General features: G+C 45.3%; 1 protein-coding gene across 1 annotated transcript in view; it reads right to left on the reverse strand.

Annotated features, from left to right (window-relative positions):
* Positions 1–14659, reverse strand: part of CHCHD6 (coiled-coil-helix-coiled-coil-helix domain containing 6) — an 890347-nt gene extending 875688 nt beyond the window's left edge. Inside the window, exon 1 of the mRNA XM_078661730.1 lies at positions 14500–14659. Within this exon, the coding sequence (XP_078517856.1) occupies positions 14500–14580 (81 nt within the window). The 5' untranslated portion in view covers positions 14581–14659. The remainder of the gene's footprint in view (positions 1–14499) is intronic.
* Positions 14660–27954: the final 13295 nt, after the last annotated feature.

The following is a 27954-nucleotide window of genomic DNA, read 5'->3' on the forward strand; positions in this document are numbered from 1 at the left end:
GCTTGCTTTCTATATGCTGGTATGATTTGTTTTAGGATGTCCAGCTTGAGTAAGTCCCTACCAGGGACGATAGTCTGTTTACCATTGCTCCTTATATCCTTCCACAAGTACTTGCTTTCGTAAACAGGCCTTTAAATTTTGATCTTTTCTTCTCACATTTGATGTGCATTCAAAGACAGAGATCAAATGTCAGGCTCTGTCTGCCAAGGGAGCTTGGTGTTTACGTTCCCTTCTCAGAGTTCAAAGTGAGAGGATTTATGTGACAATCTTGCTAATTACCACGGCTGTGAGAGGAAAGGCTTTTTTTCTAGCACACAACAACACTTAAATGTCTATAAATAAACTGTGCAGATATTTCACAATTAGGAAAGCACAAATCAAGCACTTTTTGTTTGTAATTCTTAAGCGTGGTGGAAACATACAGTTTTACTGATAAAACTATACAGCGCACAAACGATAATGCGTTGTCTGTAATGGCAGTGCACTACCACACCACTCCACTCCATTTTACAGCACGCCACTCCACTCTAGGACTTGCCCCTCCACTTTTGACCACGCCACTCTATGACACTTTAGTCTACTCTATGCTATGCCTCCCCACTGTACGAGACTTTATTTCACTCTACGCCCTTCCACTCTACACTACTCCATTCTACAACACTATACTCTGCTCAATGCCCTTGCAGTGCAATAGCAACCTCAATATCATTATAAAAACTGAATCACTTTGGGGATTGGTAAGCAGCCCCAGGGGAAGCAGGCGGAGGTAGAAGCATGCTCCTGCTGATGTCCGTTAAACGGACACAGATTGCGGTTAACTAATGTTTATATATGGAAGAAAGGTGGGGGAACGCACAGGTGGTGAACTGATAGCCTTTCCAAGCCTCATCCCTGCATTTGCAGGTATTCTCAAAGGTTCATGAAAGGCTTTGTGCCGCTTTACTACTCATAAGGCAGGAGGTTTTTCTACCTCCTGGAGATTTCCAATTTGAGATAAGACAGCATTAAAAATGAAGCCTGTTTGCAAACCAGTCAGTGTGCACCTAGGACCTCTTGGATTCTGAATACGGTTTTGTACATCAGGTCCTTATGTGTGTGTGGAGTGGATCAAGGGAGTAGGAGGTACCTGTCCAAGCTTTGAGAGAGGAATTTCTTCTGTGGGCACTTTTGGTCTGAATTTTAACCTGTGTTATGTCCTCTTTTTTACATATGCAACAAAAAGGATCCAAGTTGACTGCTGTTAAAAAAAAGGGATCCATTGCCATTGTTTTTTTTATCAATTAATCCCGCAAGGAAACTCCACACTTTCACTATCTCCACTTTCGCCATTTATGCAGGGGTGTGGAATTCACATAGCCGGATGTAAGCTTTGAATACAATTCAAAAGGCCTGGGTGAAAGAATGGTTGCAAAAATATCTTTTCACTCTATGACATTCAAAGACAGACACTTGTGTTAAAATGGGTGAATACAATGTCAATGAATACAATGATGTGTGTAGGCCCGACAACGGCAATACCAATAAATACAATCTCAAAGTATGCCATAAACTGTCCCTGCATGACCATGCCAATACCCATCAATGCAATGTCAATGTATGTCACAACCTGTACCCGAACAATAGTGCCGACTATGACAATATCAATGTATGTCATAATCCATGAACAAATGATGATCCTTTACTAGTAGGAACAATGTTGATGTACGTTAGGACCTAAACAAACTTAACTGTCTCAATATCAGTAAGAACTTTGTCAATGTATGCTATGATAACTGTATGCACAATGTTAAGGACGTCGATACAAATGATACCAGTGACTGCCATATTACTTTCAGGAGTTCTAATGGACTCACATGATTTCTGTCGGATTCACACATGGTGACCCCCCTCTCAATCAACCCGAGTCAGAGATACGTGGTTAGACAGTCTTACGACCAGCACCCATGCCTATCAAATACCAGGTCGCAGGTGGGGTCTCTCAACTTAAATACAAAACGGGTGCCCAGGAAAAACCTTGTTCGATCCCACAGATAGATTGTTGCACCACAAACTGGTCCGAGGAAATTGACCAAATAAAACACATTTGGTCAAAGGCTCGCGTTCCCCAAAAATACTACATAGCTAGATGCCACATGTAGATAGAAACATTCAACCAATCAGTACCCGACAGGCATACTACCACACCTAGCGATCACACTCCTCATGCCAGGCATCTGGACACATACACACTGGCCCACACTAGCTCACCCCAAAGTCCAGAGCCATCTGTGTACTTGTTGATTAACGACTGAGATGCTTCTTTGGAATGTAAAAAATTCTTAATTGTACCTGTAGATAACAACAGCTAAACTTTAGTACACCTACAGACTTTGAGCATACACACTCTGTCCAGGCTCTCCCGGCTGCAGCCTTTAATTAAACCAACTTGTTCCTGTTTTGCCAAACGTCTAGTTTTTTCATTTATTTAAGGTAAATTCATATCCGAGCAACATTTTGGCGAGCCAGACAGAAGAGAGATTGGTTCATCGAGCCCGACAGCTGTCGAAGGAAGGACGCCGGCCTGAACAGATTCACATCTGTGCAAAAGGATCGGTAAGCAGACACCATAATTGATTAGAAGTTTTGCTGAATCCACGGGCGGAGGTCAGTGCGGAGACAGCTGTCATAGGGTTAGAGGGTACATCTGATCCTTAGTCCCAGCATGTGGCATATGGCAAACTAAGACAGGTGCATAGATCACTTTTGTTTTGCCCCAAGTCAGCACGCTAGAAGAAGGCAGAGATAGCTATGTTTTTTGTACCTGGCCTTGGGCTTGGAGCACAGGGTACGCCTCATCCCTGGATGTTAGTAAGGGATCGCTAGTACCATTGGTGGTGGAACAGGGTACACCTCGTACCGGGGTGTTAGTAAGAGATCGCTTGTACCACTGGGTATGGAACAGCGGATACGCCTCATCCCTGGGTGACAGTAAAGGATACCTTGGACTCCTGGACATGCAGGCAAGTCTGTGCGCTTAGGCTCTGGGTGTACTATAGACCTAACATCTCAACTATAATTTTTTTATTCACAAAAGTTTTCTTAGTGCTATCGATTCTACACTTGTAGCATCTAAAGAGAAGTGTTCCCCTTTTTCTCTCCGCATAGATCGCTGGGCATTGGACAGTGATACGCACAATCCCTGGGTGTGATATAGGGTGTAATTCAGAAATTATGGAAAATTAGGAGCTTGGTGAATCAGGTGTAGCTTGTGTCAGGGCACATAGGGCTTATAGTTATCAGGTTATTCCTTTTTTCCCCGCTTAAATCACTGCTAGTTTTTGTCCATCAAGTAGATAGTGGCAGACTATCAGGCTCACATAGCTCCGCGTACTACGTAGGGCATCCCCTCTCCATGGGCTATAGGCACACGGAGAAGGCCCAATTTTGTGGGACAAAATAACTATTTTTTCTGTCAACCTTTTTAGGCACTATTAGATTCTTTCCATTTTATGCATTTATGGAGGTTGTGGTGCTGTTGAAATGTTGGAAATCATGCTGCATGTTTAAATGTTATGTCATGTTAGTCAGCCTATGCTTTAGGTAATAATAACCCTTTCTTTAAATCAGAGGTTCATGACTGCTGCTACAAATCAACTCGTACTGCACTGAACTAACAATTGCACTTTTGTTATAGGTTATTATCTCTTTGCATTTGCGTCTCTAGTTAACGTTAATCGATTTTTTGTTTTGATGCATCAATATTTTTCGAGTTCATGACCAAGTAGATTGGTTTTCAGTGCCAACCCGTGTACAAAGATCCCCAAAATTATAGTATATGTGATCATTTAAAACTCGAGACAATCAACATTTTGCAAAGACCCAAAACAAAAAAGCTTCCCAATCCATCAGGAAGACTCCATGAAACCACATGCAAGCGAAGTTCCCCACCCACGCTTAGAGACTAGAGAGACACTGCCCCGAGTGGCACGCCCATACCAGGACACACGCATTCCCCTGGCCTGAGAGGGGAACATTTAATACTAACATCATAGAGCTCATCAAAACTTTCATTCAGACTAGACATAAGGGCCAAGAGAGAGACATGCCAATGACCGTGTTAAGAAGGTGGGCCGACCGTGGAGTGGCCCAAACAAGCACCATACACGACCACAGAGCTATCAACTGTGGGGAGGAAGGCTTCATTTCCTCTGAGTCCGACAGCAAAGGCGAAAGCCTAGAATGGGGCCTGCCCATCCAGGGGGCAGATAGGGAGCGCTCGACAAAGACCACCAAGGCATGCAAGAACACGCTCAACCACCTGGCAGCCCCTGAGATCCTTGAGGAGGGCCCGGTGATCACAATGCTGATAAGCAAAACAATGTGCCACTTCCTGGTGGATACAGGGACGGCTAGGTGATGCCTACGGGCCCTATATCAAAGACCACTGCCATGATACAGGGTATCTCAGGATCCATGGCCAAAGTCCCTCTCGCAGAACCCCTCTCGCTAGAAATAGTAGGAAGCAAGATCAGGGAACAGTTGCTGTACTATGCATCCTCCCCGACCAATATATTGGGCTAGGACCTATTGTCAAAATTGAGGCCGTATACCCAGTTTACAGAGAATGGAAACCTGCTCCTCCCCTGGATTCTCCCCAATGGAGTGCAAACAAACATCTTCCACACCTCGGTGATGCTAGCAAGGGTAACCCCGGACCGCCGAGCCCTACTCGAAGCAGCAGTCTGGGATTATAGGGGAAACCTCTTAAAATTGTACAGCCTAACATGACAGTGGACCGGCCATGCTCACCATCCCTTGATTGAAACAGCCAAAGCAGCAGTATGTAGGGAACAAAGGGAACCGGGCACTTTGGATCACAATGCGCACAGGACCATCACATCTCCCAAGGCTAGGTGGGAGGCTGGTTGGGGCTACCTGGTTCAGCCTCCGCCACCATCCTGGCGCATCCTCGAAGAAGGAGGTGGCGCCAGTGAATCGGCACTCAGCAAAGGGGTGCGTTTCCCACACTGAGAGCCCCCTCCCTGTTACCCGATGCAAGGCCAAGACAAATGATTGTGGCAGGGAAGGCAACATGTCTGACTATCAGGACAACGTCTCAAGGAATTGTCCCTGCCAGTTGAATGGGAGAAATCCCTGGGCCTAACATGGACAGCCTACCTCCTACATACCCCACACAGGGGTTCAATTGGAGTGATCAAGAAACTGTCGAAAGGGGCCACAGCAACCATGAACGTACAGGAGGTGCCTGACAGGGAGAGGACTCAGCTGAGGGACCCCAGGGGAATATAACTGAGTGCTTGCACCAGAGAGCCCAAAGGCAGCCGGCCTCCAACTTTCATAGAGTGCCACTACTGTCTCTGTAGAAAGCACGGGGCCGCCTATTGTTTCCTAAAAGTATACCACAAAGAGATAGGCTGTTATCAGTGTCACCCCTACAAAAGCTTTACACACAGAACAAACCCCAGAACACCCCAAACTCGCAGTGAACCCAGAGCTTCAGTATCAGCACCCACAACGCAACCGTCTCAGAAAAACTCACTGTAAACATAAAGAGGAGCAACACAACACATATTTTGGGCCTCCTCCAAACGGAGTCCCTCCTATAGTTCCAAAACGAGGCAACTGCTCCCGTGGCGGAAGCCAGCCATCCCAGATGTTTGGGGAAGGAGTTTTTGATGAGGTCAGAAAACTCCGTCAGCCATGCACAAATCTGGCACCAAGTAAGTGGCAAGAAATCCACCCAGGCGAGTAGCTGATTCGGTTCATTTACTCACAGCACGACAAGCCCTGACTGCCCACCTGAGTCCCATCGTGAGTAGAACATTCAGTCTCCTTGTCCGCTCCCCTAAAAGCTTCCAACCCTCCAAGGTCTGCCCATTGGATAGACCGAGTAGAAAGCCACTGTTTACCGCCAAGTGCAGCAAGACAGGAACATCCTGGGTCCAAGGGAGAGGAGAGCAACAGGAGGGAAAGGGTCTCCACAAATGACTTCCGCAGCCCACGCCTGGGGTGCAGGGATAAGCTCACCAACCATGCCCAGCTGGTGAAAATGACATTCACTATACCTCATGATAGTCTGACCCCAGCCACTGTCACATCCAAGTCATAGAGACCATAGCCCAGCAATGGCCATGATGGCAGCAGTATCCCATGTTGAAAATTCATTACATTTAGTAGCACCACCTCAATCAGGCCTAACACATAAAAATCCCAACAAGAGCCATGACTCCTGCCATGGAAACACCGCAAACCAACAGGTGTGGACGGGGGTCCACACACAACCTGCAGTATCCCTTGTTGAAGTTAGCAATGCCCAAAACCACAGGTAACCAACAGCCGCCTGGTACCCGCACAAAACAGCCTGACAACAGCCCAAAGATGCTCGACCCTTCCAGAAGAAGGGCGTAACCCAGTAGCTCAGCCCAATTAGAAAGAAACCTTGTTCCATGCCACGTGCAGAGACCCATGGGATGCACACATGTCAATGGAAACATTAGCCAAAAATTAAACGTACGCCTCTCCTCACAACAATTGCATGCTGCCATTCATGTCAAAAAGACATCCCACACTGACTGTAAATATAATGTAATGTAAATTGATACTTGTATAGCACACTACTCACTCGCAAGGGTCTCAAGGCGCTTGTACGAATACCGCTGTGGAACCCATCCTGGCTTTCCCTGTGAGGTGTCCACTCCTGGGCACCCCCAAGGTGGAGGCCAGGCATCCTTAGCGTTGTGGGGGCGGTTGTGGAGATTAAGCAAGCTATTGCCCAGAGTTGCAGAGTGGGACTCCATGATTGGAATAGGCACCGAGGCGAGAATTATCAGGTCCGTGGAATTCTGAGCGCAAGACCCGCCGAGGCGGGGAATTGAACCCTGGTCCCGGGCTAGACCTCTGCATCAGGGTCTGCCGCTCAACCATTGAGCCACACTTCTCCACTCTCCACTGGTTAAAACATCACACCTATAAGCAGAGCAGCCAGCAGGGAAGAGTACTGTCTCCGCTGTGGCAAGAAGAGGGGGAAACCTATAATACGAATACCCTTTAAAAGTTTAAAAGCTGCCATTTCCCCCCACATTCTAGCACCTACCAAAATTAATTCACCCCCCACTATTCCACTAAAATTCTGGCACCTCCGTCCAGTACAGCGAGAAAACAATTCCCTCCACCCCCCCCCCCCCCCCCCCCCCAGTAAAACCATAGAACCTACCATTTACAAATAGATGCAAGAATGTTCCAAAACTGCAAAATAATATGTTTTTTCCAAGCTAACCTACAACCCGCAGCTCTTACCGGCAAGTCTGCGATCAAACTACAAGGGCACCAACACTGCTGCAGTCCGCCATTCATTCAATCAAAACTTTCAAAGACTTTTTTCAAGTCCAATCGCTCAAGCAACGCAAATTCCGAACAGAATTTTGTAGCCTGGTCTCAAAAGAAAATTTTCTGCACTGCACCTGGACAAGACACCTCTGGGCGCCCAGACAACAAATAGCAACTAACGACAACAGACAATAGGCGTCTCCCTTGAAGATGACCGAAGATCCTACGAAATGCTTCCTACATTATATGTTTTTGAATTTTTGTACACGCTCTCTCTAGCCGGGATGCTCTAAAGCCCCTCCAGAGCCAAAAGAATGCCTAATCTCATGAGCTCTACTTCTACGTTCTTGCAGCGCATGAGAAGAACTCCTCACATCACATACACTGAACCGAGCGCAAGTATTCCTCACGCACTACACAGCTCACTCCTACACAACACCTGGCATCAACACATGACCGGCATAGGCACAAAAACTACGAACAGGTCATGTTATATTTATTCACTGATACCTCACACCGTAGGCACAGACAGGCTTTACTTGACACAGGAGATAGCCACCGAAAAAGCAAAGTGCCTTGTCCATCTGTAGCTATGCAGAATCAGGGCAAAAATCCAACCCAATAAAGTAGATCCCAGTAGGGCACTAATAAATATCACCTGGTATGAGACCCCACTGCACTGCATCTCTTCAACAAGCGATATCCTATCCGAGGAAAACAGGAAGCGAAGGAAGGGCACCATAGTGAAGACACTGTTTAACACTAGGGCTTTGTAAAAAAGAGGTTCCTGGAGGTTGCAAGACCACCGCACTAGTGCGACAAACACATCTGCTCCCGCCTCAGTCTGTGGTCCCAGGGCAGCCCTTAACATCTTTGAGGCCACCTTCTTTAACAACAAATGGACCCGGGACATAGAATTCCAGTGCAGGTCCGCTCACCTCAATCACGCAGGGGGAAATGAGTCCCATGGAAGGGGGTCAAACACAAGCAAAGTCACGCCGTTCTAGGAAACCTGGGCTAGTGAGATTGATCGCTACACATGGTTGGATGGGAAGGGGCAACCCCTAATTGTATGGAAATTTACATTGTACTCTTTATGTTTCAGAGGCAAAGGAACCATACCGTTGGGCAACAATGAGAATTGCAGCATGGTAATGTGCATAATGGACCTGCAGTGGGGCACTTCTACATTAATGGATTACTATGGAAAGTGTGGGGACCTTGCCTACACCCAGCTTGTCCCCGGAGGGTGGGCCTCTGCACCCTCAAGACCATACACACCAACTGATGATTATTTTGCCTGAGCTCAGTAAAAGGACATTCCAGAATAATTTATACTGTTCACAGAGACTCAAGTAAATGTTGAAGGGTCAAAATACCTTTTTTCACCATACAGACAAAAGCAAACAGACACTGTTTACAAACAACAAGATGGGAGATGATGAAAATGATAAATACTGCGCTCAGTCTAAACGCTATCAAAGAGGAACTGAGAGCCATCAGCCTCATGGTAATGCAACATCGGTACATGTTAGACTTGATGACCACAATGGAGGGTGGGCTGTGTGCCAAGATAGGTGCTTTCTGTTGTACTTTTATTCCAGGAAATGATATGGACAACGGGACATTAGCCCATGCTATCCATGAATTGCATCATCTACAAGCCGACATGAAGAAAGAGGGAGGTGCCCCGGAGCAGGACTGGTTGCATAGCATCTTTTACTGGCTCCCCTTTTAGGTATCCAAACTATTCACATCACTAATGAAAATTCTCATTGTTGTACTTCTGTTATATGGGTTCCTACAAGTGAGGGTTTTCCTGTTGTAAAAGGCTGTCCTCAAATTAGGTAGTACTCACATAACTGGGGAAAAGGTAACAGACACTACAAACACACACTTTCAAATAACATAACTGTTTCGACATATCAGGAGGATAGAGTAGTTAAAGAATCAACAACGGGGAAAAATGTTGCAATGGATGAATACGTCAATTGAACACCATGATATGTGCATGCCCAACAACGGCAATACCAATAAATGTAATATAAATGTATGCCATACCCTGTGCCTGCATGGCCATACCAATACCCGTCAAAGCAATGTCAATGTATGTCATAGCCTGTACCTACACAGTAGTGCCGACACGAAGATATCAATGTATGTCATAATCCATGCACAAATGACGATACTGTTAGTAGTAAGAACAATGTTGATGTACATAATGATCTAAGCAAACTTAATCGTATTAATACCAATAAAACTCCTTCTGGATAATTGAGCGCTCTACAAGAATACTTAACATAACAATGTCAATGTATGCTATGACAACTGTATGCACAATGTTAAGGATGTTGATAAAAATGATGCCAGTGACTGCCATATTACTTTCAGGAGTTCTAACGAACTCACATCATTGCTGTCGGATTCACCCAAGGTGAACTACCCGTCAACCCGGAGTCAGAGATATCTTGTTAGACAAGTCCCTCACCCACGCCTATCAAATACTGAGTCCCAGGTGGGGCCTCACTTAACTTAAAGACAAGCGCGCACCCAGGCAAAACCCTGATTGATCCCACAGATAGACAGTTGCACCACAAACAGGTCCAAGGAAATTGGCCCCAATAAAACATGTTTGGCCAAAGGCTCGCGTTCCCCAAAAATACCACAAAGCTAGAAAACACTTGGAGATAGAAACACTCAAAATCAGGATACGACAGGGAGACCACACGTAGTGATCACGAGCTCCTCATGCCAGACATCTGGACACATATAAACTGGCCCACACTAGCTCTCCCTGAGGTCGAGAGACAGCTGTGTGCTTTATTGTACCTCATGACCTGTATATAACAATGGCCAAAAATGTGTACACCGAGAGACTTTGAGCAGACGCACTTTGTCGAGGCTATACCGGCCGCAGCGTTTAATTAAACCAACATGTTCCTGTTTTGCCAATCACCTGTTTTCTTTTCGTTTATTTAAGGTAAATTCATATCCGAGCAACACTTGCAAAAAGTAGCTCTTTTCTTGCACTATGAATATACACAAGGTATAATTCCTGATAAGTGATGGATCGTGTACCTAAGAGATTTTTTCGTTTTATAGACAAAATTGTCAAATGTTAATTATTAAAACTACTTTGGTTTTCTTTATTGTTATGGGTAATTAGCATGTATATAAGAACTTGTAGCCACACTCTTGTACGTTTATGTTTTTTTCTTTTTTGGTTTCTACTAGAGTTCACATGCCTTCCACATTAGAATGTCTCACCTATTTAACTCCTAAGTACCTATAATTGACACTAAAAGTCTGAGTGGTTTAGGTGGTTCGGTTTTATTCCTTTCCACGTTTGTCATAAGATATAGGTTTGTGGTTGTTAAAAGGAAAACATGAATTACAAAGAATATTTATCTACATCTTATCTTGCATTTTGCCAATATAAATACGACAGGTTAGTAAGGAGTGCATGTTACAGGAAGGAATTTTTCTATGCAGATGGAATATCACAATGAGTCTGGGAGGTGCACTGTGTGAACTGCATAGCTTGTCAAATGAGTATAGGCATGTTGGTCTAGGGGGTGCACTGTATGAAGAATACAATGTGCCCAGATGAGTGAGGGGTAGCTGTACATTCCATAACGTAAAACTGAGTACAATGAGTGGGAGTGCAATGCAGAAACGGTAAGTAAGCTCATCAGGAGTGAGCGGGCGAGTTTGGGTGTAGTGTTTGATGAATATAGTTTGGGTGATGCGGGCTGAAGTGGTGTTATGTCTGAGGGGATGCTTTAGAGGTAGGTAGAGTGTATTTTGGGATACAGAGAGTACGATGGGGGTCAAGTGGTATGAAGGGTGCTCCAGTATGTAAAATAAGGCAGAGCAGAACTGATTGAAATGTGCAGGAGGGTGATTCTAAGAGTGAGTGAATTAATGGTGTGCAGGCCTAGAAAAAACTACTTGCCAACTCACTATGGCGAGTCAGACTTTATCTGGTCAAGTTATCTTTAGGACCTACTGGTCCGTTCTGGTGGTTGAACTTGAGCTGGAAAGAACAGGTGTTCTGTTCGTTCAGAAAGTGAATGAGCAATAAAGAGGCCTTTAAATCTTGTTTTATCTTGACACATTTGTTCTCTGTTCAAGAACAGAGGTCAAATGTCAGTTTATCTTTTTACTAATTGCCGATTATCTTATCCTGGAAAATTGTGTTTACTTTTCTTTCTCTAACTATAGTTAGAGGTTTTTGTCAAGTGAGCTGTCTGAAACAAAAGGAAGTAGGATGTCAGTTTTTTTTAACACACATCATTTAAATAGCTTGTAAAGGAATAGTACACATATTTCTGAATATATCCGGAATTAGGAACGCACATTCTTTTGTAATTCAAGAAGTGTGATGCAAATAAAGATTTAAATAGGAGCAAAATAAACAGGAACAATTTAAAAGGTTATGTGCAAATGATAAATATTTGCAGAAACTTGATTTCCAAATACTGCTTGTACACTATATCGTTTTTTTCTAGTAAGACCACATGTCAGTGGGAAGTTTTGTGGCCGTTTCAATGAAAAATCTGCTGATTGCAAATGACAGTGTGCTACCACTTCATGCATTAGTTATGTATTTATTAAAAGTGATAGTTTTTTTGATAATCAAGTTTATTGGTTTTTAGAATAAAAGTGATTGTTTTAAACATGATTTGAGAGGCATTTCTGCCCCCCACCCTGATCACAGTGCTGTTAATGAACTAAGAGGCCAGCCCTGCCAAGTGTCACGCATCAGGCGTGACGCTATCGCATTTCAGTGCTGGGTCCGCATCACCGCACGAAATGCATTTGTCACGCATAATTAGGGACCCTCCTGCCTACCCGCCTCCAGGCATGCTGTAACAAGAAGCCTTAGAAGCAGCAATAGTGAGCTCACTGTGCCAAGGAAAGCGTGCATGTGTCTGACGAGGTCAGCAACTTATGGTGAACTGCAGCACAGCACAGCCTGGTGAATCAATATTCAACAGCACACCCAAGATGTATTTTGCAGCTCATCGTCGTTGTTTTTATGAAGGCGTGCTTTCCTGTACTGCCCCTTTCACTGCAAGGCAGAGGCCATTCTGGAGGCGGGCGGCAGGTTAGATTTTCCTCTGGCTGCCAGGTGCCCCGCTGCGTGTCTCAGCAGCTATCCGCAGCATAAACTCTGAGTGCACTCCTGCCTGCATTGCGCATATTACCCGGCGTTGTATCCCAGACGGCAGCTCTCTCAGTTCATCATGGCCGTCAGTGCACTGAGCTAGTACGAGAATAACCGCAGCATCCGTTCAAATTGATGCAGACCCAGACGCACGTTTGTTAGCCCTGGGTCTGTCACTGGACGGCCGCTCCTGGGACTCACTAGACTGGAGCCAGCCTAGAGGGCTACTATTACTGACATGGCCAACAAACTATTGCGGTGGCCATCAGTGGCTCATAGCCTAATTGAGCCTGCAGCCACTGCTTGCAAAGAGACGCTGCCTTAGTCATTATTGGGGCCCTCATCGCCACACTCCTTGGGACTCTGCTTCCGGCCCCGGCCCAAGCAAGTATCAGCCTCTGTAAGCTTAAGTTAACATAAAGAATGACAGCGCTCGATCAGGAAGCTGCAACAAATTTTAAATAAATCCTACATTGTGATCCCGTGATGACTGGGGCCTGAACTCCCGGGACCGCAGCGGCCGCGATGGAGCCCAGAGCAGGTCAGTACACCACTTATTCACTGACTGTGAATCATTGCCGGTTTGCCTTCGCTTGAAGAGTTGTTGTGGCTAGAACTGGAGGCTTCCACGGCTGAAAACCGAATTGTCACTCTGCACAGTGACAACGTATTCACTCCAACGAGCATGAGCAGGTGTTGCAGCACAGACAAGCACTTAAAATCACTTGCTGTTTGCTCAGTGCACACCTTTATACTTAGGTCAGCACGGACAGCTTTCTCACGTCCTGTGCCTGCCTGGTATCTAGTTGCACTCAAATGGTATAAAATGGCTTCATTCCGAGCTGCCTTCCTTGCCCCTATACTCAAGCAATTGTGCAATCAAGCAGTCTGTCTTTGCTTGAGGAATGACTCGCTAGCGGACATTACTGTGGTTTAACTGAGAGGGAGGTGTAATAAGGAGCCGTGCTAGTTGGCTAATGCTGCATGCAATTATAATGCCCAGTGCAGGTCAATACAGCGATATTTCTAGCAGAACTTGGCCGTCCCGCCCACCATAACAGTGCTATAAGGTTACAAGGGAAGTGCCCTTCAATTTCGGATGCTCTGCTGCAGTTTTAAAATCTTTTTCTAGTTGTTTAAATGGATGTAAATTATGGTATTTATATCATGATTCCCTCTTCTGCGTTGCTTTATTTTGCTTGTTGAAATGTCACTCATATTTGTACTGAAATAATGAAAATGTCACACGTAGCAATCTGAAACCTTGCCAGCTATGAGAGGCAATTCAAGGGTCATGTGCATCGTATGTGTGGCTCGATTTGTATTATATACGGAGCAAAAGTTTTGTCCACTAAATCAAACAAAATAGTTTTTTGTACAGCAGACATACTGAATTCGCACATTTGAAGGTGCTGTCATATGTGATAATGAAGAACATGACGTCTCAGTGAATTCAAATATTTGCCCAGGATCACATAATTTGAAATCAGTTTATGGATAAATAGCATTACAATTAGGTCAGGTAGATTATTGTAGTATACATGCCACAATTATTTAAGTAACAAGACCTGCAGGTCTGGTAACATTTTTCGAGGGCTGGTGTGAGATATGACAAATGGTGTGCAGTGCATGAGGTGGGTTATGCAGGGGAAACACTATACGAGTGGCTCAGACAAGTTTAGGATGTAGTGAGTGGCTGATTCAAGCTGGCAGGCGGGGTGTAGTGTGTACAATGTATGAGATAATTACCAGAACGTATGGAAAGCAAACAAGGTTTAAGGATGCACTGACTTGTACAGCTGCTACTAAGAGATGCAAGATGAGGATGCAGTGAATTGTAGAGGCTGAGAAGAGATGCCGTTAGTGCATTATTGTGTTAGTGTATATAGTGAGCTGGTGTTGTTAATATAATAGAGTGTGAAATGATGAAGCCTGAAAGTGGTCCATCTCGACAGTGCAAGTGTGTGATGATAATCAAACAGAAGCCTAACCCCATTCCTCACCCTGATGCCTCGCAGCACCCGCACCCTGTCCTGGTCATCCACCCCGAAGGACACCCTTCTGGTACTGCTTGTGCCGCCCATCACCTCTTCTGCTACCAGCAATGTGCAGTCAGACTCTGTCAGGCGAAGACATCAATTTATGAGGCTGCCGCCTACAACCCCTTGGGCGCATGTCAGAATAAACCTTCATCCCATTGGACACTGATAAAAGTAAACCAATCAACGTTTTGCTTTATGCGAAAGGCATGCTGGGGATTATAGTAAACGGCAAATGTGTCAAACAAGGCGATTCAAACAGGGTGACTGCCAGTTGCCGATACAAGAGAAATTGAAAATAATGAGCGCCTGTGCTTTTAAGTCGCGTCGTTGCCAAACTAGTATGACCTGGTTTATTAACGTGTTACTCACAAGGTCACAACATAGGAACATTTTATTATCACCAAATAAAAATGTCGCTTCCTCCATGATTCGCTCACTATAAACACTTAAGGAGTTAATAGAGTGAGCTCTACATAAGCCGTTTTGAAACTTATTCATCAATAAATAAAGCACTTTTTTTTTTTTTTAGCGTTATCAGGATTTTCATTAATAGTTAGCGTTTTCTTTCTTGTCGTTTCATAGTTTCAATACAAAGCTGTCCATTTCGAAATGGCGGTTTTATTTGTGCGCATCCACAGACGGAGTTTCTACGTTGCTGTAGTCCTTCCTTTGTGTTGTGGGAGGTGTCACCTTTACGCTGGAAAAAGTGACAGGATACATCACGAGACGATTGGCACTCTGCAGCGGGCAATTTTGAATTAGTGGAACGAAGAAATCCGTTAATTTCGCTGGTAGTACCCGGATGGGTGCTGGCTGTTTACAACGAGCATTCCAAAAACACCTACCATTTTAAAGGTGGAGCATTCACGTTGAAACTTTTCCTCAAAGCTCTAAATACGTCGAAGTGTTTCTCTTTATTATGAAACTGTAAATGGAGAGGTTTTTTTAAAACCATTTGCACTTCAAGTTGTTCACCTACAAAAGCACTTGTAAAGACCTTGTGCTTTGAGCAAATTAAAAAATACAGCAAACTGTAACACATGAGCCAGTGAATAAGTACCAACATTTGTGAACACCAAGAATGGAGACATAATTTACCGACATTGAAGTGAACGGTTTGAGAAAGGGTGCACGATGTAAATTTTCTATATTCCAAATGTGAGACTTCCAACCTAAAGTGGGAATGTTGGAAGTCATGCATGTGGTTAAGACACTCAGGGCCTCGCCACAGAGGATCATAAAACAGGGTGCAAAAGTGCTGCAACCCTTAAGACGCGTTCTATTAAGCCACACATGGCCCTGAGTGGCTTGATAAATCCAGAGAAATGCAACGCAGCACACATCACTACGTGATGTTACTCTGCCCCAGGGAGACGTTCCATGGGTGATCCCATTCAGAACCTATGGATTTTGGCACATTCCCAGTGGTAGACCTGGGAATGTACTAAAAATGCGAAGGAACCACATTTGATCCCTGTTCAAGCTGCACAGCCAAGTCTATCACTGAATAAATCCAATACATTGACATTTATATGCTTAATTCACTTATTACGCTGCTTACTCTTCAAACTTTTCCCCTGTTTTCCATTAGAATGTAATCAATTTATTTTAGTTATTTTTTGCAGAGTTTTTTATATAGCGCGAATTAGACCCGAACCGAATCAGGTATCAGAGCGCTTTACATATTTTTCCAGTTACGTTACATTTTTACGTTACATTTTTACGTTTTACAGTTACTTTCATTTTAGGCACGGGGAGATTAAGTGATTTGCCCAGAATCACAGGAGGTTTTGGCGTCGTTACCGAGACTCGAACCCAGTTCCTCCAGGTCCGAGGTCGAGCGCCCTAGCCGTTAGGCCAACTCCTCTCCCCTTCTTCCCATTTATCCCAGTTATTCCCATTCTTATGCAAAGTTCTTGATAAAACACAGGACAAAATCAGTTTCCACATGTCCCGTCTTTATTTAAAAGAACCCAATGCATTTCGGGATACTTCCCTTCATCAGGGAAAAAAATCACCGATAAAGGAGAGATGTGCGGGGACACACTATATTCAAAAACAGTGGAGTGATATTTTGATACTTTTCAACGAATGATGTAACAATTCAGTGAAAACGGGTGCTTATGAGTGGAGACTTACACATGTCGCGACACCCATGATTTTGTTCCTGTGTTTTAGCAAGAACTTTGCATAAGAAAGGGAATAACTAAAATACATTTATTTATTTGCAACGTTTTATATAGCGCTGGCTAGACCCGGAGGTATCAGAGCGCTTTATATGAGGATTAGAGAGTTACAGGATACATAGTTATAGCAGTTGAATCAGTGTTTTACAGGTTACATAGTTACATCAATTTGAATCAAAGAATCACAGGGGGAGGAGAAGGGGGAGGGAAGGAGACACGAACAGGGAGACGAGGAAAAACAATGTCAGATGACCGGCTGGGTAGGTGACGGCCAAGGGGCCAGACTCCTCTATAGCTGTATAGGACAGCTCCACCAGGCATTTGCCAAGGTTGCTCGGGCTCTGCGGTAGGTAAAAACAGTTTAGGGGTCCGCCCAGGGGGCGTCGTTATAGTTCAATCAAAGGGGGAAGAAAAGAGACACAAACGTGGAGATAAGGAAAACAATGTCAGATAACCGGCTGGGTAGGTGACGGCCAAGGGGCCAGACTCCTCTATAGCTGTACAGGACAGCTCTACCGGGCATCGGCCAAGGTTGCTCGGTCTCTGCGGAGGGTACAAACAGTTTTGGTATACACCCAAGGGGCGTCATCATCGTTCCATCGAGGGGGAAGAGAAGGAGACACAAATGGGGAGACTAGGAAAAACAATGTCAGATGACCAACTGGGTAGGTGACGGCCAAGGGGCCAGACTCCTCTATAGCTGTATAGGACAGCTCTACCGGGCATCGGCCAGGTTGTTCGGGATCCGCAGTAACTAAATACAGTTTTGGGGTCCGCTCAGGGGGCGTCATACCAGGCTGTGCCAACTGGTCATGCGTGGCCCCTCCGCTGTGCACTTCAAGACCATCTGCAATAGGTTCTCAGGCTTAGTCCGAATTGAAGCAGCTCCGGGAAGCATGCGCTGAGAGCGCCTTTGCTGGTGCCGCAGCTATGTATAAGCCCTCTCGCTCACAGAGCCTCTTGCCCCGTGCTTACTTGGTCTTTTACACACACACCCCCATGAGCCCTGTGCTGTGCGTACCTCAGAGATCCTTGGGCAGGGGCCGTCAGTTGTTGTTGTTGGGCGGAGCTGACGGATGGATTTAGTGGTGCACTGACGTGTCGTACACAAGGTCGTATAGCTAGATTATTGCCCCCTTGCGTAGATGGCGGGCCTACGGCGTCTGTGATGTCAATGTGCTGCCAGTGCCTTCCCTATGTCCTTGTTACGGTGGGTGCCATTTTAGGGACCTACTGCGCAGTGATGCCTTTCACTTTGTTTCGCTTTGTTTTGTCTGTGCTTGCTTGAACTCCGGAGATCTCCATAGATCCCTCTGCTGTACCTTAAGTTTACTCTGGGTAAAATGGAGGCTCTGCTCACTTGATTACATTCTAATGGAAAAAAGGGCAGGCTGCATAGCAAGTTGAATTGGTGCACTGCATGACTGATTTCGGCTTCAGAAGATACAAGCCAAGTGGATTTTTGAATGTCCAGGGCACCAGATGAATGCAAAACTGCATCTCGCTAATCCTCACTGTCCTGATTAGGGTCACTAATGTCATTGATGACATCCAAGTGTACGCACTTTCAATTACCATCTCCAAACTGTACTAACAAGGCTGAAACTGAGTGGGCTCATCCTCCATTGCCAAAAGTGTGAAATTCTAAAGTATAATATGGAGTTCATGTGATTGGGAGTTTTTGGGTGCAGCCTCCGCCCCCACCAATGTTGAGGATGTTAATGTAATGGCAGTTTAATAGTCTGTGTCTGAGGTACTGAGTTTCCCCAGGATAATGAATCATCCATGCCCATTTATCAAAAACCTGGCATATCTGACTGGCCCTCTGAGGGATCACCTTAAAAACAGCACATTACACATGTGGTGTTAGCACCAAGAGCAAGCATTGCACAATACAAAAAAAGAAGGCCATGCCTGAATCCACTACAATTAAATATTGCCGGGCAGAGTATATAATCAGAACTTGCTGTGTGTGCAAGCTCCTATAGGGTAGGTGCTGTCAATTTTCAGATATAAAGTTATGATAAAGGGCTTCCTTTATAAGCCAGAAAATCACTGAGATAGTACAATTTTCTTCTATATTGAAAAGGAAACCATTGCCTTACTGTACGGGTGCCTTTGCCTCCGTTTAAATTCCTGTAAATTGTCACCACATAGACACTCCAAACTATAGCAGGTTTATTAATTATTTACATTGCCCTGTCGAACGTTGTCGTAGGAAAGTCCCTTATTTTTAGGCTACTGGAAATGTGCAATTCTGCAGCTGTTGCATTTTCCTAATAATTGTGGATTTACTGCACTTGCCACATAATCTGCCATCTGTAGCATAATTTGCAGATTTTATCCAAAAAGCATGATTCTCGCTCAAATGGATCACCTTAAAAAAGCAAATGTGGTTCTGTGCAGTTTCACATAGTTTGACAATATTATTTGACCACCTTTCAGCTTGAGATTCCTGTATTTATGGGTTAGGCTGATGTTAATGAGGTGAAACTTCTTCCCAGGCAATGTTAACGTGTGTTCAAACGCGCCAATGATATTGCTACAGAATGCGCTCTATTAGGCCTTTTCTTGCTTTAATCTAGTCAGTCCTGCAACATAATTTGACGTTACGTCGCTATATGATTCTAGCGGTCCTCCTTATTATCAGCTACTAAGGAGTGCCTCAGCAAGATGTCTGATTTCCTTTGCTGTAAGAACTGACCCACCTTCTTACTTCCGGTCTGTGCTCAACAGAGCGCGTGCATCAGAGCACGTGCTAACAGCGACACACCTCGGACTTGCTGCAACGACAACACTACATCACCCCTTGGTGAGGGCAGTCAGGCACTGGGGCTGCAACATGGGTAAGCACTGAAAGAGCTGTGGAATAGGAAGAAGAATGTGAGGAAGGGCGTCACTGAAAAAAATTCTAAGTCACAGCACACAAAATGATTGCCCTCGTCAGGTGACCCCTGTGGTGTCGTGGGATGGCAGAATGACATGCGCAGCAATAACACACCACCTTCAGGGGTTTGTGTTGGATTGTGTTTTGCAGTTTTTCTTACCCTAAGGGGACCCAGGACAACAGGTTGACAGGCTCCGGCTTGATTGGGCGCCACCACAGGTCCGTTTCCATCTGGGAAGCTCGTGCTTTTGCTCTGTTGAGTATCCTAGCTTGAGGATGTCGATCATAGTCTCCCCCGGATCTTGCAGGATGTGTCCTCTCAATTTGACCAACGTGCACCCTTGAGTGAATTGTGCCCACATGTTGGCTCATTCTTGGAGGTGTGTGCAGAATGAGTTTACTGAGACTTCGGGGTTTTGGGGTGCTTGTTGTAGGAGGAACCTCTCGTAGTCTGGGTTGATGCGTGGTTCAAAATGGGCTATTAGAGCCGTCTTTAGCATGTTGTAGGTGTGTGGCGGCCCCGTCCCCATGATTGTCTTCAACAGTTTATAGACTTCCTCCCCGTCAAAGTGTAAAAGCAGGGGGAATTTCCAGTTATTATCAATAGCCATGGCTGCGAAGCAGGTCTCCAGTCACTCTACCCATGTCTTTCATCGTGCAGCCTGTGTGGGCAGTTGAGTGGTGTGTGGGGTGCTATTCGCCTAACTTGATTAGCAGGTGGAGATGTGGACAGTGGTGCCCTCTGATGCAGGAGACAGGTAGTAGCCAGCGGAATCAGGCTATGGTAGGCCGCACTACGTGTTAAGTCTAGCAGTCTTGTGGTAGGCTTCAAGACATGTTCCGGGCCGTCCTGACCATCCCATGGTTTGGAGCAAGCAGGCCCTTATGGAGGTCCAATTGGCAAACTTTACTATGATTGGGAGGGCCTTAAGATATTTCTCAAAGTATACTCCCAAATAACAGGCAAGCAAGGGATTTTCCCATTGTGCTGTTTGAAGTGTCTCAATGGTTGCTCAAATGTTGATATAAGATCTTTGATAAAGGTTTTATGGTCATCTGGGCAATTGAAAGTTTTTTTTTAGTGTGGCCATAATATGGCATAACATTCCATTGACAAGGCTATGGCAGTGTGATTTTGCAATGGACAAAACTCAGAGTCCCAGAAATCACTGCGCTTCATCTCATTAAAAAGAGGCACATTGTTCAACTTACCAGCACGTGGTACATCTTAAGTCAAGAAAATTCCGTTCAGCACAGGAATGATGACATCGAGAGCAGGGCTGCATTACTGGAAAACAGGAATATGTACCCATAAGTGCCAGCAGTTCATTACCAGGTGGGAATGAGCCAAGCAAATCAACTGCTACATTATCCTATACACTTCTGGTAAAATAGACATGTGATGCAGTTCTAGTAAATTGTCCTTGCTCAGACTCTGGCATATATGGCAAAGGTGAACCATCTTTTCAATTAGCCAGTCAAAGAATTGGAGCAACAGTCTTTTTGTGACCACAATGCCCAGGTGCCCATCATGATCAATCGCAACAACCTTTGTCCCCAATGTCTTCATAATAATTAGATAAGTTCCTTGCAAAAGCAAGCCTTTGCAATGACATACTAATTTACCTTGCCAAAACCTCACGGTATTTTGGGGTCCCAGTGGCGATAAGATTTTGCGAGCACTGAGATTTAATAATCTCAGTTACTGGCTTGAGCATGATGTTCTCAGGAGTGACCTGAATAATGTGATCTCGGAGTATAATCTCAGGTCTAATCTTCTTGACAGTGCATTCAACCTGTACCTCTGCTATCAAGGCGTTTGGCGACATGTTGGCCAGTGGAAAGGTTGATATAAAGTCAGAAGCATTCGGATTCTTTCTTGGTTTGTGTAATATATAGAAACAGTAATTTGGAATGCACAGACAACATCTTTGAATCTTGTGTGACATGTTTGCTGTCAGCTTCCCAAGATGGTAATACGAGTTTGGTGATGAGTTACCACTGTCAAGACTTGCAGTACACCAGCAGATGAAAATGATCACATGCCCAGAATGAAACCTTGGGCTGTCCTTCTCTACTTAAGAACATGACTTTTGAGACTTATTAAGACAGTGACTCGCAAGTGCAGGTACTTTGGAAGGAGCATCAGGATTATGCACGTGTTGACAAATGTTGGTGTCCATGAAACTGGCATCAACTACCATTTCATTGTAAAGAGAAGGGTCAAAATAGTTCATTTTTGCTTCTGAACTGGAATGGGAGCATTTGCTTGACATTTGCAAGACCAATGATATTCATGTCTCCTTTTCATCATTTCCCTCAGTGATGCACTAATGGATGCAAAATCTTGTGTGTCTGTTGTGTAATTACTGGCTAGAAACAAACATTCCACTGACACATTTGAAGGAATAATTGCTAATGTGAGTTCAACTAATATATCAGGATCAGTCTGCACTCTGTGATGAGAGATTTGGTAACCATAGATCCTTACCTTTGGATGACAGAAATTACATTTACCATTGAGGAGGGTTAGATAGACCTCAGCAAAAAAAACAAATACTTTACAGCCTCTAGTATATTGTCACTTTCGATCGGGGTGTTGGGTTCATGATGTACCACTTTATTTATTCATGAAAAACTTCACCTACTGACGATCCATCAAAACAGAATGTGTTCTTCCATCCATCTCTGACACCTGGTGCATCAGGTCCTGGATTTTAGGAGTTAGATGGCATTCTCTGTGTATGGTAAGATTGGGCTGTTGCAAGTACAGACAAATATAGATCTGTTCCCCAGACTGTTATTTAGGCACTGGAAAAATAGAGGAAAACCATAGTGTGAGACCAGTGACAGGATGAATTAGGTGCTTCTGAGGGAAATTGTCTAATTCTCCTTCAACCTGTTTCTGTTTGTTGATTGGTGTGTGCCCGAAGTGTTGCACTACAAGTTAAACATGTTCGGAAATATGTAATTAAATGAGCCTAGCCTTTCATTTTCCATGTCCTTGAAAGAGTTGTGCAATCTCTTAATGGCATAAAGACCTTCACACTTTTTTTTAAAAACAGATTTAATTATTCCTTTACTCGTGGCAACATACAGGCAGCAGTATGGAGACATTTGTTACATCGCTGGCATTGCAGTACATTCCATTCTTCATGCCTCATTCCCCCTCTCATTCCCTATTGAACAGTTTCACATTATGTCTGAGTCCAGTTTTGGTATGACTAACCCCTATGCATGTAATATTTCGACATTATCAGCTTCTGAGAGTAACAAACTATTTGTTATATTCTGCCTTTGCCTGCTTCATGCCAGAGGGCAACAACTCCCCCCACCCGCCAGGCGTGTTTTAAATTGTGTGCCCCAGTTCCCTCCCGGGCATCATCACCTGTTCCATCCGGGTTCCTGATACCTGGACAACACTCCCAAAACGCTGTCTCTATTCCACCACCTCTAGGCAGCTACATCTGTCTGCTTCTGGGCTCGGTCTCCTGCCGCTCTTCCTCTAATGCATCTTCTGGCTGCTTTAGGAGTGACACCAATGCTTCCCACGCTCTGGCTGCGTCTAACGATTTCTCACTCCCGGTTCTTGAGTTTTTTTTATGTAGCGCACACTAGACCCGAAGATATCAGGTATCAGAGCGCTTTACATAAGCACCAGTTTCATTACAGAGGGACACTTTTATTTTTGTAAGGCACAGGGAGATTGAGTGATTTGCCCAGAATCACAGGATGTTGAGCATTGTTGCAGAGACTCGAACGCGGTTCCCCAGCTTCAAGATCAACTGCTCTAGCCGTAAGGCTACATCCTCTCCCCATTCTTCTGGCCTCCCCTAGCCTACTGCCTGCCCATCGTATGAACTACCTCTTCTATCTATCTGTGTGGGGGCCTCCTCGCGCCTTCCAGTGGCTGGTGATTTCGCTTTTTGCCATTATAAGACCCAGGTCCTGAAATGTACTTGCTATTTTATTCTTAGAGGTGTGGAGGAACCTGTGCAAGAAACAGTATCCCGGTGCTGTGACCACTTCTTTCTCCATTACCTCTGACAGAATTGCAGTCACCTCTCTCCAGAAGCCCCCTATTTCCGGACAGCTCCAGAACATATGGAGAAACTCTGCACCATCCTTCCCACAGCGGAGACAAACTGCTGTCCTTGTGTTAAAGTATCTGTTAATGCGCCCTGGGGTGAGGTATGCCCTGTGAAGGACGTAGAAATTCACTAATTGAAATCTAGTATTTCTAGTGATCTTACTGGAGCGTTCTACCAATTGCCCCCATACTTTCTCGTCTATGGGTTCCCCCAGATCTTCACCCCATCGCTGCTGTAAATCATTAAGGGCAGGGAGTATCGCCTGACTGAGTCGCCCATATAAACAAGTGACCGCTTTAAATGTCCCTGCTGCAGATACCACATATTGGCACCCCTCTGATAGAGGCGGTTTGGATAGTCCTCCCCTCAATTGTTTACGAATTGCCGCTGTGAAGGCAGTGTGTAATAGAAAGTCTCCCCCCGGCACCTCATATCTCTTCCTGAACTCATCGAAGGGCAACAAGGTACCTTCGTCATATAGCATTCCAACTGTGGTCACCCCTGCTGCCAACCAAGTCTCCAGGCCTTGCCAGTCCACCCTGTGTGGCAGTGCCATGCAAACAGCGAAAGGAATATCTGGCACGTACAAGTGCTTGGTTTTGGACCTCTGTAAGCTTCTAATCCAACGATTGTGAGTCACTCTTAATTCTGTAGAGGTTTCTCTTTCCCTAATGGGCAGCCGTAACACTACCTGTGCGAGGAGATTCAGACTTAGACTTCTGTCTCCCTGTTGTGCAGTGTTATCTGACTCGCTATCCATTTCGTGAGCCATTGCAACTGCACTGCTGTGTAATAGTACTCAAAGTCTGGAGCTGCTAACCCCCCTCTGTCTTTGGTCTCATTAGTGTCGTCACCGCCACCCTGCTCCTCCCCGCGCCCCAACGGAACTCCGTCACCATTGTCCGGAGATGCCGAAACGTCTCTGCTGGCATCCAGACCAAAAGTACCCCAAAGAAATATAAGAGCCTCGGGAGCGTCACCATCTTCAGGAGTGATATCCTGCCAGTCACTGATAAGGGAAGGGTCCCCCAAAAATCGAAGCTGGCCTTCACCCGCACTAAGGGCTTTTCCCACCTTGCCTTCTAAAAGGTCCATCCGATCATGGTAGATTTGGAACCCCAAGTATCGGAGGCATCTGCTTTCCCATTCTACGCCATCTACCGTCTTCGGATTTTCCCATCCCTGCGCAGCAGAGAACAGGCACAACTTCCTCCAGTTTACCTTAAGGCCTGCCACTCTCTCTAGCGCCAGTAGCAATTCACTGGCTCAGTCAAGATCTTCCAGCGTGTTTCTGAGGAACAGCAGTAAGTCATCTGCATACAGCCCTATACGATGGGTTCGTCCTAATACCTCCAGCACCTGATACTAGTTTCCTGTCCTGGCTGTAGCAGCCAGTGGCTTCATAGCCAGGGCGAACAGCAGGAGTGATAAAGGACATTCCTGCCGTGTTCCCCTTGCCACCCCTTAACTATAAGCCAGCTGTCCTAACTCTGGCCTTAGAATCAATATATAGCAAGGCCCTCCATGACAAAAACTCTGGTCCCAATCCAAATGCACGCATCACCCAGAACAAGTATGGCCATTTGAGGCTGTTGAATGCCTTCTCTATATCCAGTGCAAAGATGGCAGCCTCATCCCTGCAGTAAATATCTGCTTCTAGCACTCGCAGTAGTCTCCGCACATTCATCACGTGTTCCGAGTCTGTATGAACCCTGCTTGGTCCTGGTGTAATAGGTCCGACATATGTGGTAGCAGTCCCGTAGCCAGCACCTTGCTCAGAATTTTACAATCAAGGTTGAGCATAGATAGGGGTCTGTACGCTGTTTTGTCAGATACCTGCTTCCCTGGTTTTAGCAACAGGACTATCAGAGGCTTCCTTGTGGACCCTGGCAGCTTCTGCGTGTTTTGCTTGGTTATACATTTCTACTAAGCGGGGTCCCAAAAGGTCTGCATATGTGGAGTAAAATTCGACGGGGCACCCACTGTCCCTGGCATTTTGTTTCTAGCCATGGCCTTAATGGCGCTTTTCACCTCGCACACCTCTATCTCCCTCCTTAATGCCTCGGCTTCTTCCTCTTGAATTGTCGGCAGCTCAACACCTCTCCTGACCGCTCCGTAGCCGTGGGGGATACTCTACTTTTATATAAGTCGGTGTAGTATTCACAGAATATTCTAATAACGTCTTGCTGAGGGTACTGAACCTCCCCCTGTTCTTTCCGGATTTTTAGAGTAACAGACCCCCTTTTGGTTGGATTGGCCAGCCATGCTAGTAGGGCCCCTGGCCTATCTTGTTTTGTTTGAGCCTGTGTCATATAATTCTTGTAGTCAAAGCAGCGCAACCTCTCTACAAGTTCCGCTACCGTTTCTTTGGCTGTCAGCAGCTCCTCCTGTTTGTCTACATTCTCTGGCCTTTCTCTCTCGATGTCTCGAAGGCGCTGCTCTGCTAATAGAGTGTCCCTAATGAGGGTCCTCCTCACTCACACCATTTTGGAGATGCACCTACCCCTTAGTACTACTTTAAAGGCCTCCCACTCTGCTATAGGGCTCCAGGCAGTTCCAGCATTGTCGTCAAAGTATTGCCCGATGGCTGTGTAAATTGTTGTATGATATCCCTGGTCCTCTAATGCCTCTGGCCTGAAGCGCCACATGGGGATGCTCGGCCTCATCCTGGACCAGCTAAGCCCAATCAGAAGTGGATTGTGGTCTGAGATCGTCCGTGCCAGATATTCACTGGTCTGCACTCGTTCATGAACATCTGGAGTACATAGTATGGCATCTCACCTGACATGTAGCTCGTGCAGGTATGAGAAGAAAGAGTATTTCCTGTCTCCCGATGTTGTGACCTTCAGGAATCTATCAGCCCCCAGTGAAGTTGCCAGTTCCTCCTTGTCTCTGCTGTTCTGCAAATGGGCGAGTCTTGTAATGGAGGGTGGGAACGATCCAGGGTCACATCTTCAACACAGTTATAGTCCCGCCCAAAATCACTGAGCCAGTCAATGCCTGCACTAATGTTCTAGAAAGGGCCGCCAGGAAGGAGGCCTGATCCATACTTGGTCCATAGATACTCCCAATTGTCACATCCTTCCCGTAAAGCCTACCTATTAGGACCACATTCCGCCCTCTGTGTCTATTATTTGCTTAGTACACTGAAAAAAAACTCCTGCTCTTACCCAGATTAGCACCCCTGGCGAAAGCTGAATAGTTTGTGTAGTGCACCTGGCCCCTCCATCGACGTTGCAGCGCAGCCCATTCCTTCGCATTTATATGTGTCTCCTGCAGCATTGTAATTTGTGCCCCTCATGCACTAAGAATGCATGTACCTTGTGGCGCTTTGTCATGGAGTGCCTCTCTCGCACATTCTAGGGGATGCATTTGAAGTCTATCGGGGGTCCCATTGGATTGGTGTTAAAAGCTCCCTGTTTGATTTCTTACCCCAGACACGCCTGGTCCCTAAGTGAAACCTTGAAACAAACAAACATCCCAACTCCCCATCCCCAGAAGAGGTAGTAGTCCCCCTCCCATCCAAATACTTAAACGTTTCTTCTGGCTTTGTGGTTGCGGTGGCTGTTGCCAAATAAAGACCTTCACGCATGTAGGTTTTTGTAATTAAAGTTGTAATTGTAAATGTATTTATATAGCTCTTACAACCCCAGAAGAGGCATTGAAGCACTTTTTTCAGAGAGTAGCATGCTACCCTTAACCCAATGAGCTGGAAAAGCGCTTGTAAATAACCTTGCAGTGTCAAGCTGAGTAGGCTCTTTGTGCCAGCAGAAGCCTTAATGATATTTAAGTAGACCTTTTGAAGCTGCAAGGACAAGTTTGGTGCAAAAAATTATCTTTGCTTTCCAGTGGTCTTTAAAAGATGAAGTAAAAAATCGTTATCTTGACAGGCTAAGGACAAGTGTAGGTGGCCAATCTTAACATTAATGAAAGTCCTAGTATCAACCAGGATCAAAATCTCTGAGCCGCTGATGTCAGTACCCGGATCAAGTTCTGTGAAACTGTGATCCTCATTGATCACACTATTTTCGATCAAGTACATTCCTTCTTTTCTCAGCAGGACACAGTGATATTAGGAGGAAGAGGTAATCGTGGACCTAATTTTGAGAGTTTGCACTCAACTAGAGCTTCTACATTTCTCATCGGGCAACATAGTCTGAGTAGTTTGACATGTCCTTTTACTCCACAAGCATCACACTCATTGTTGAGTTCTGGACTGCCACCTCTGTGTGGTAGTCAATACCTCAATGAG

The sequence above is a fragment of the Lissotriton helveticus genome, chromosome 9, assembly GCF_964261635.1.
Source record: "Lissotriton helveticus chromosome 9, aLisHel1.1, whole genome shotgun sequence".
Lineage (NCBI taxonomy): Eukaryota > Metazoa > Chordata > Amphibia > Caudata > Salamandridae > Lissotriton > Lissotriton helveticus.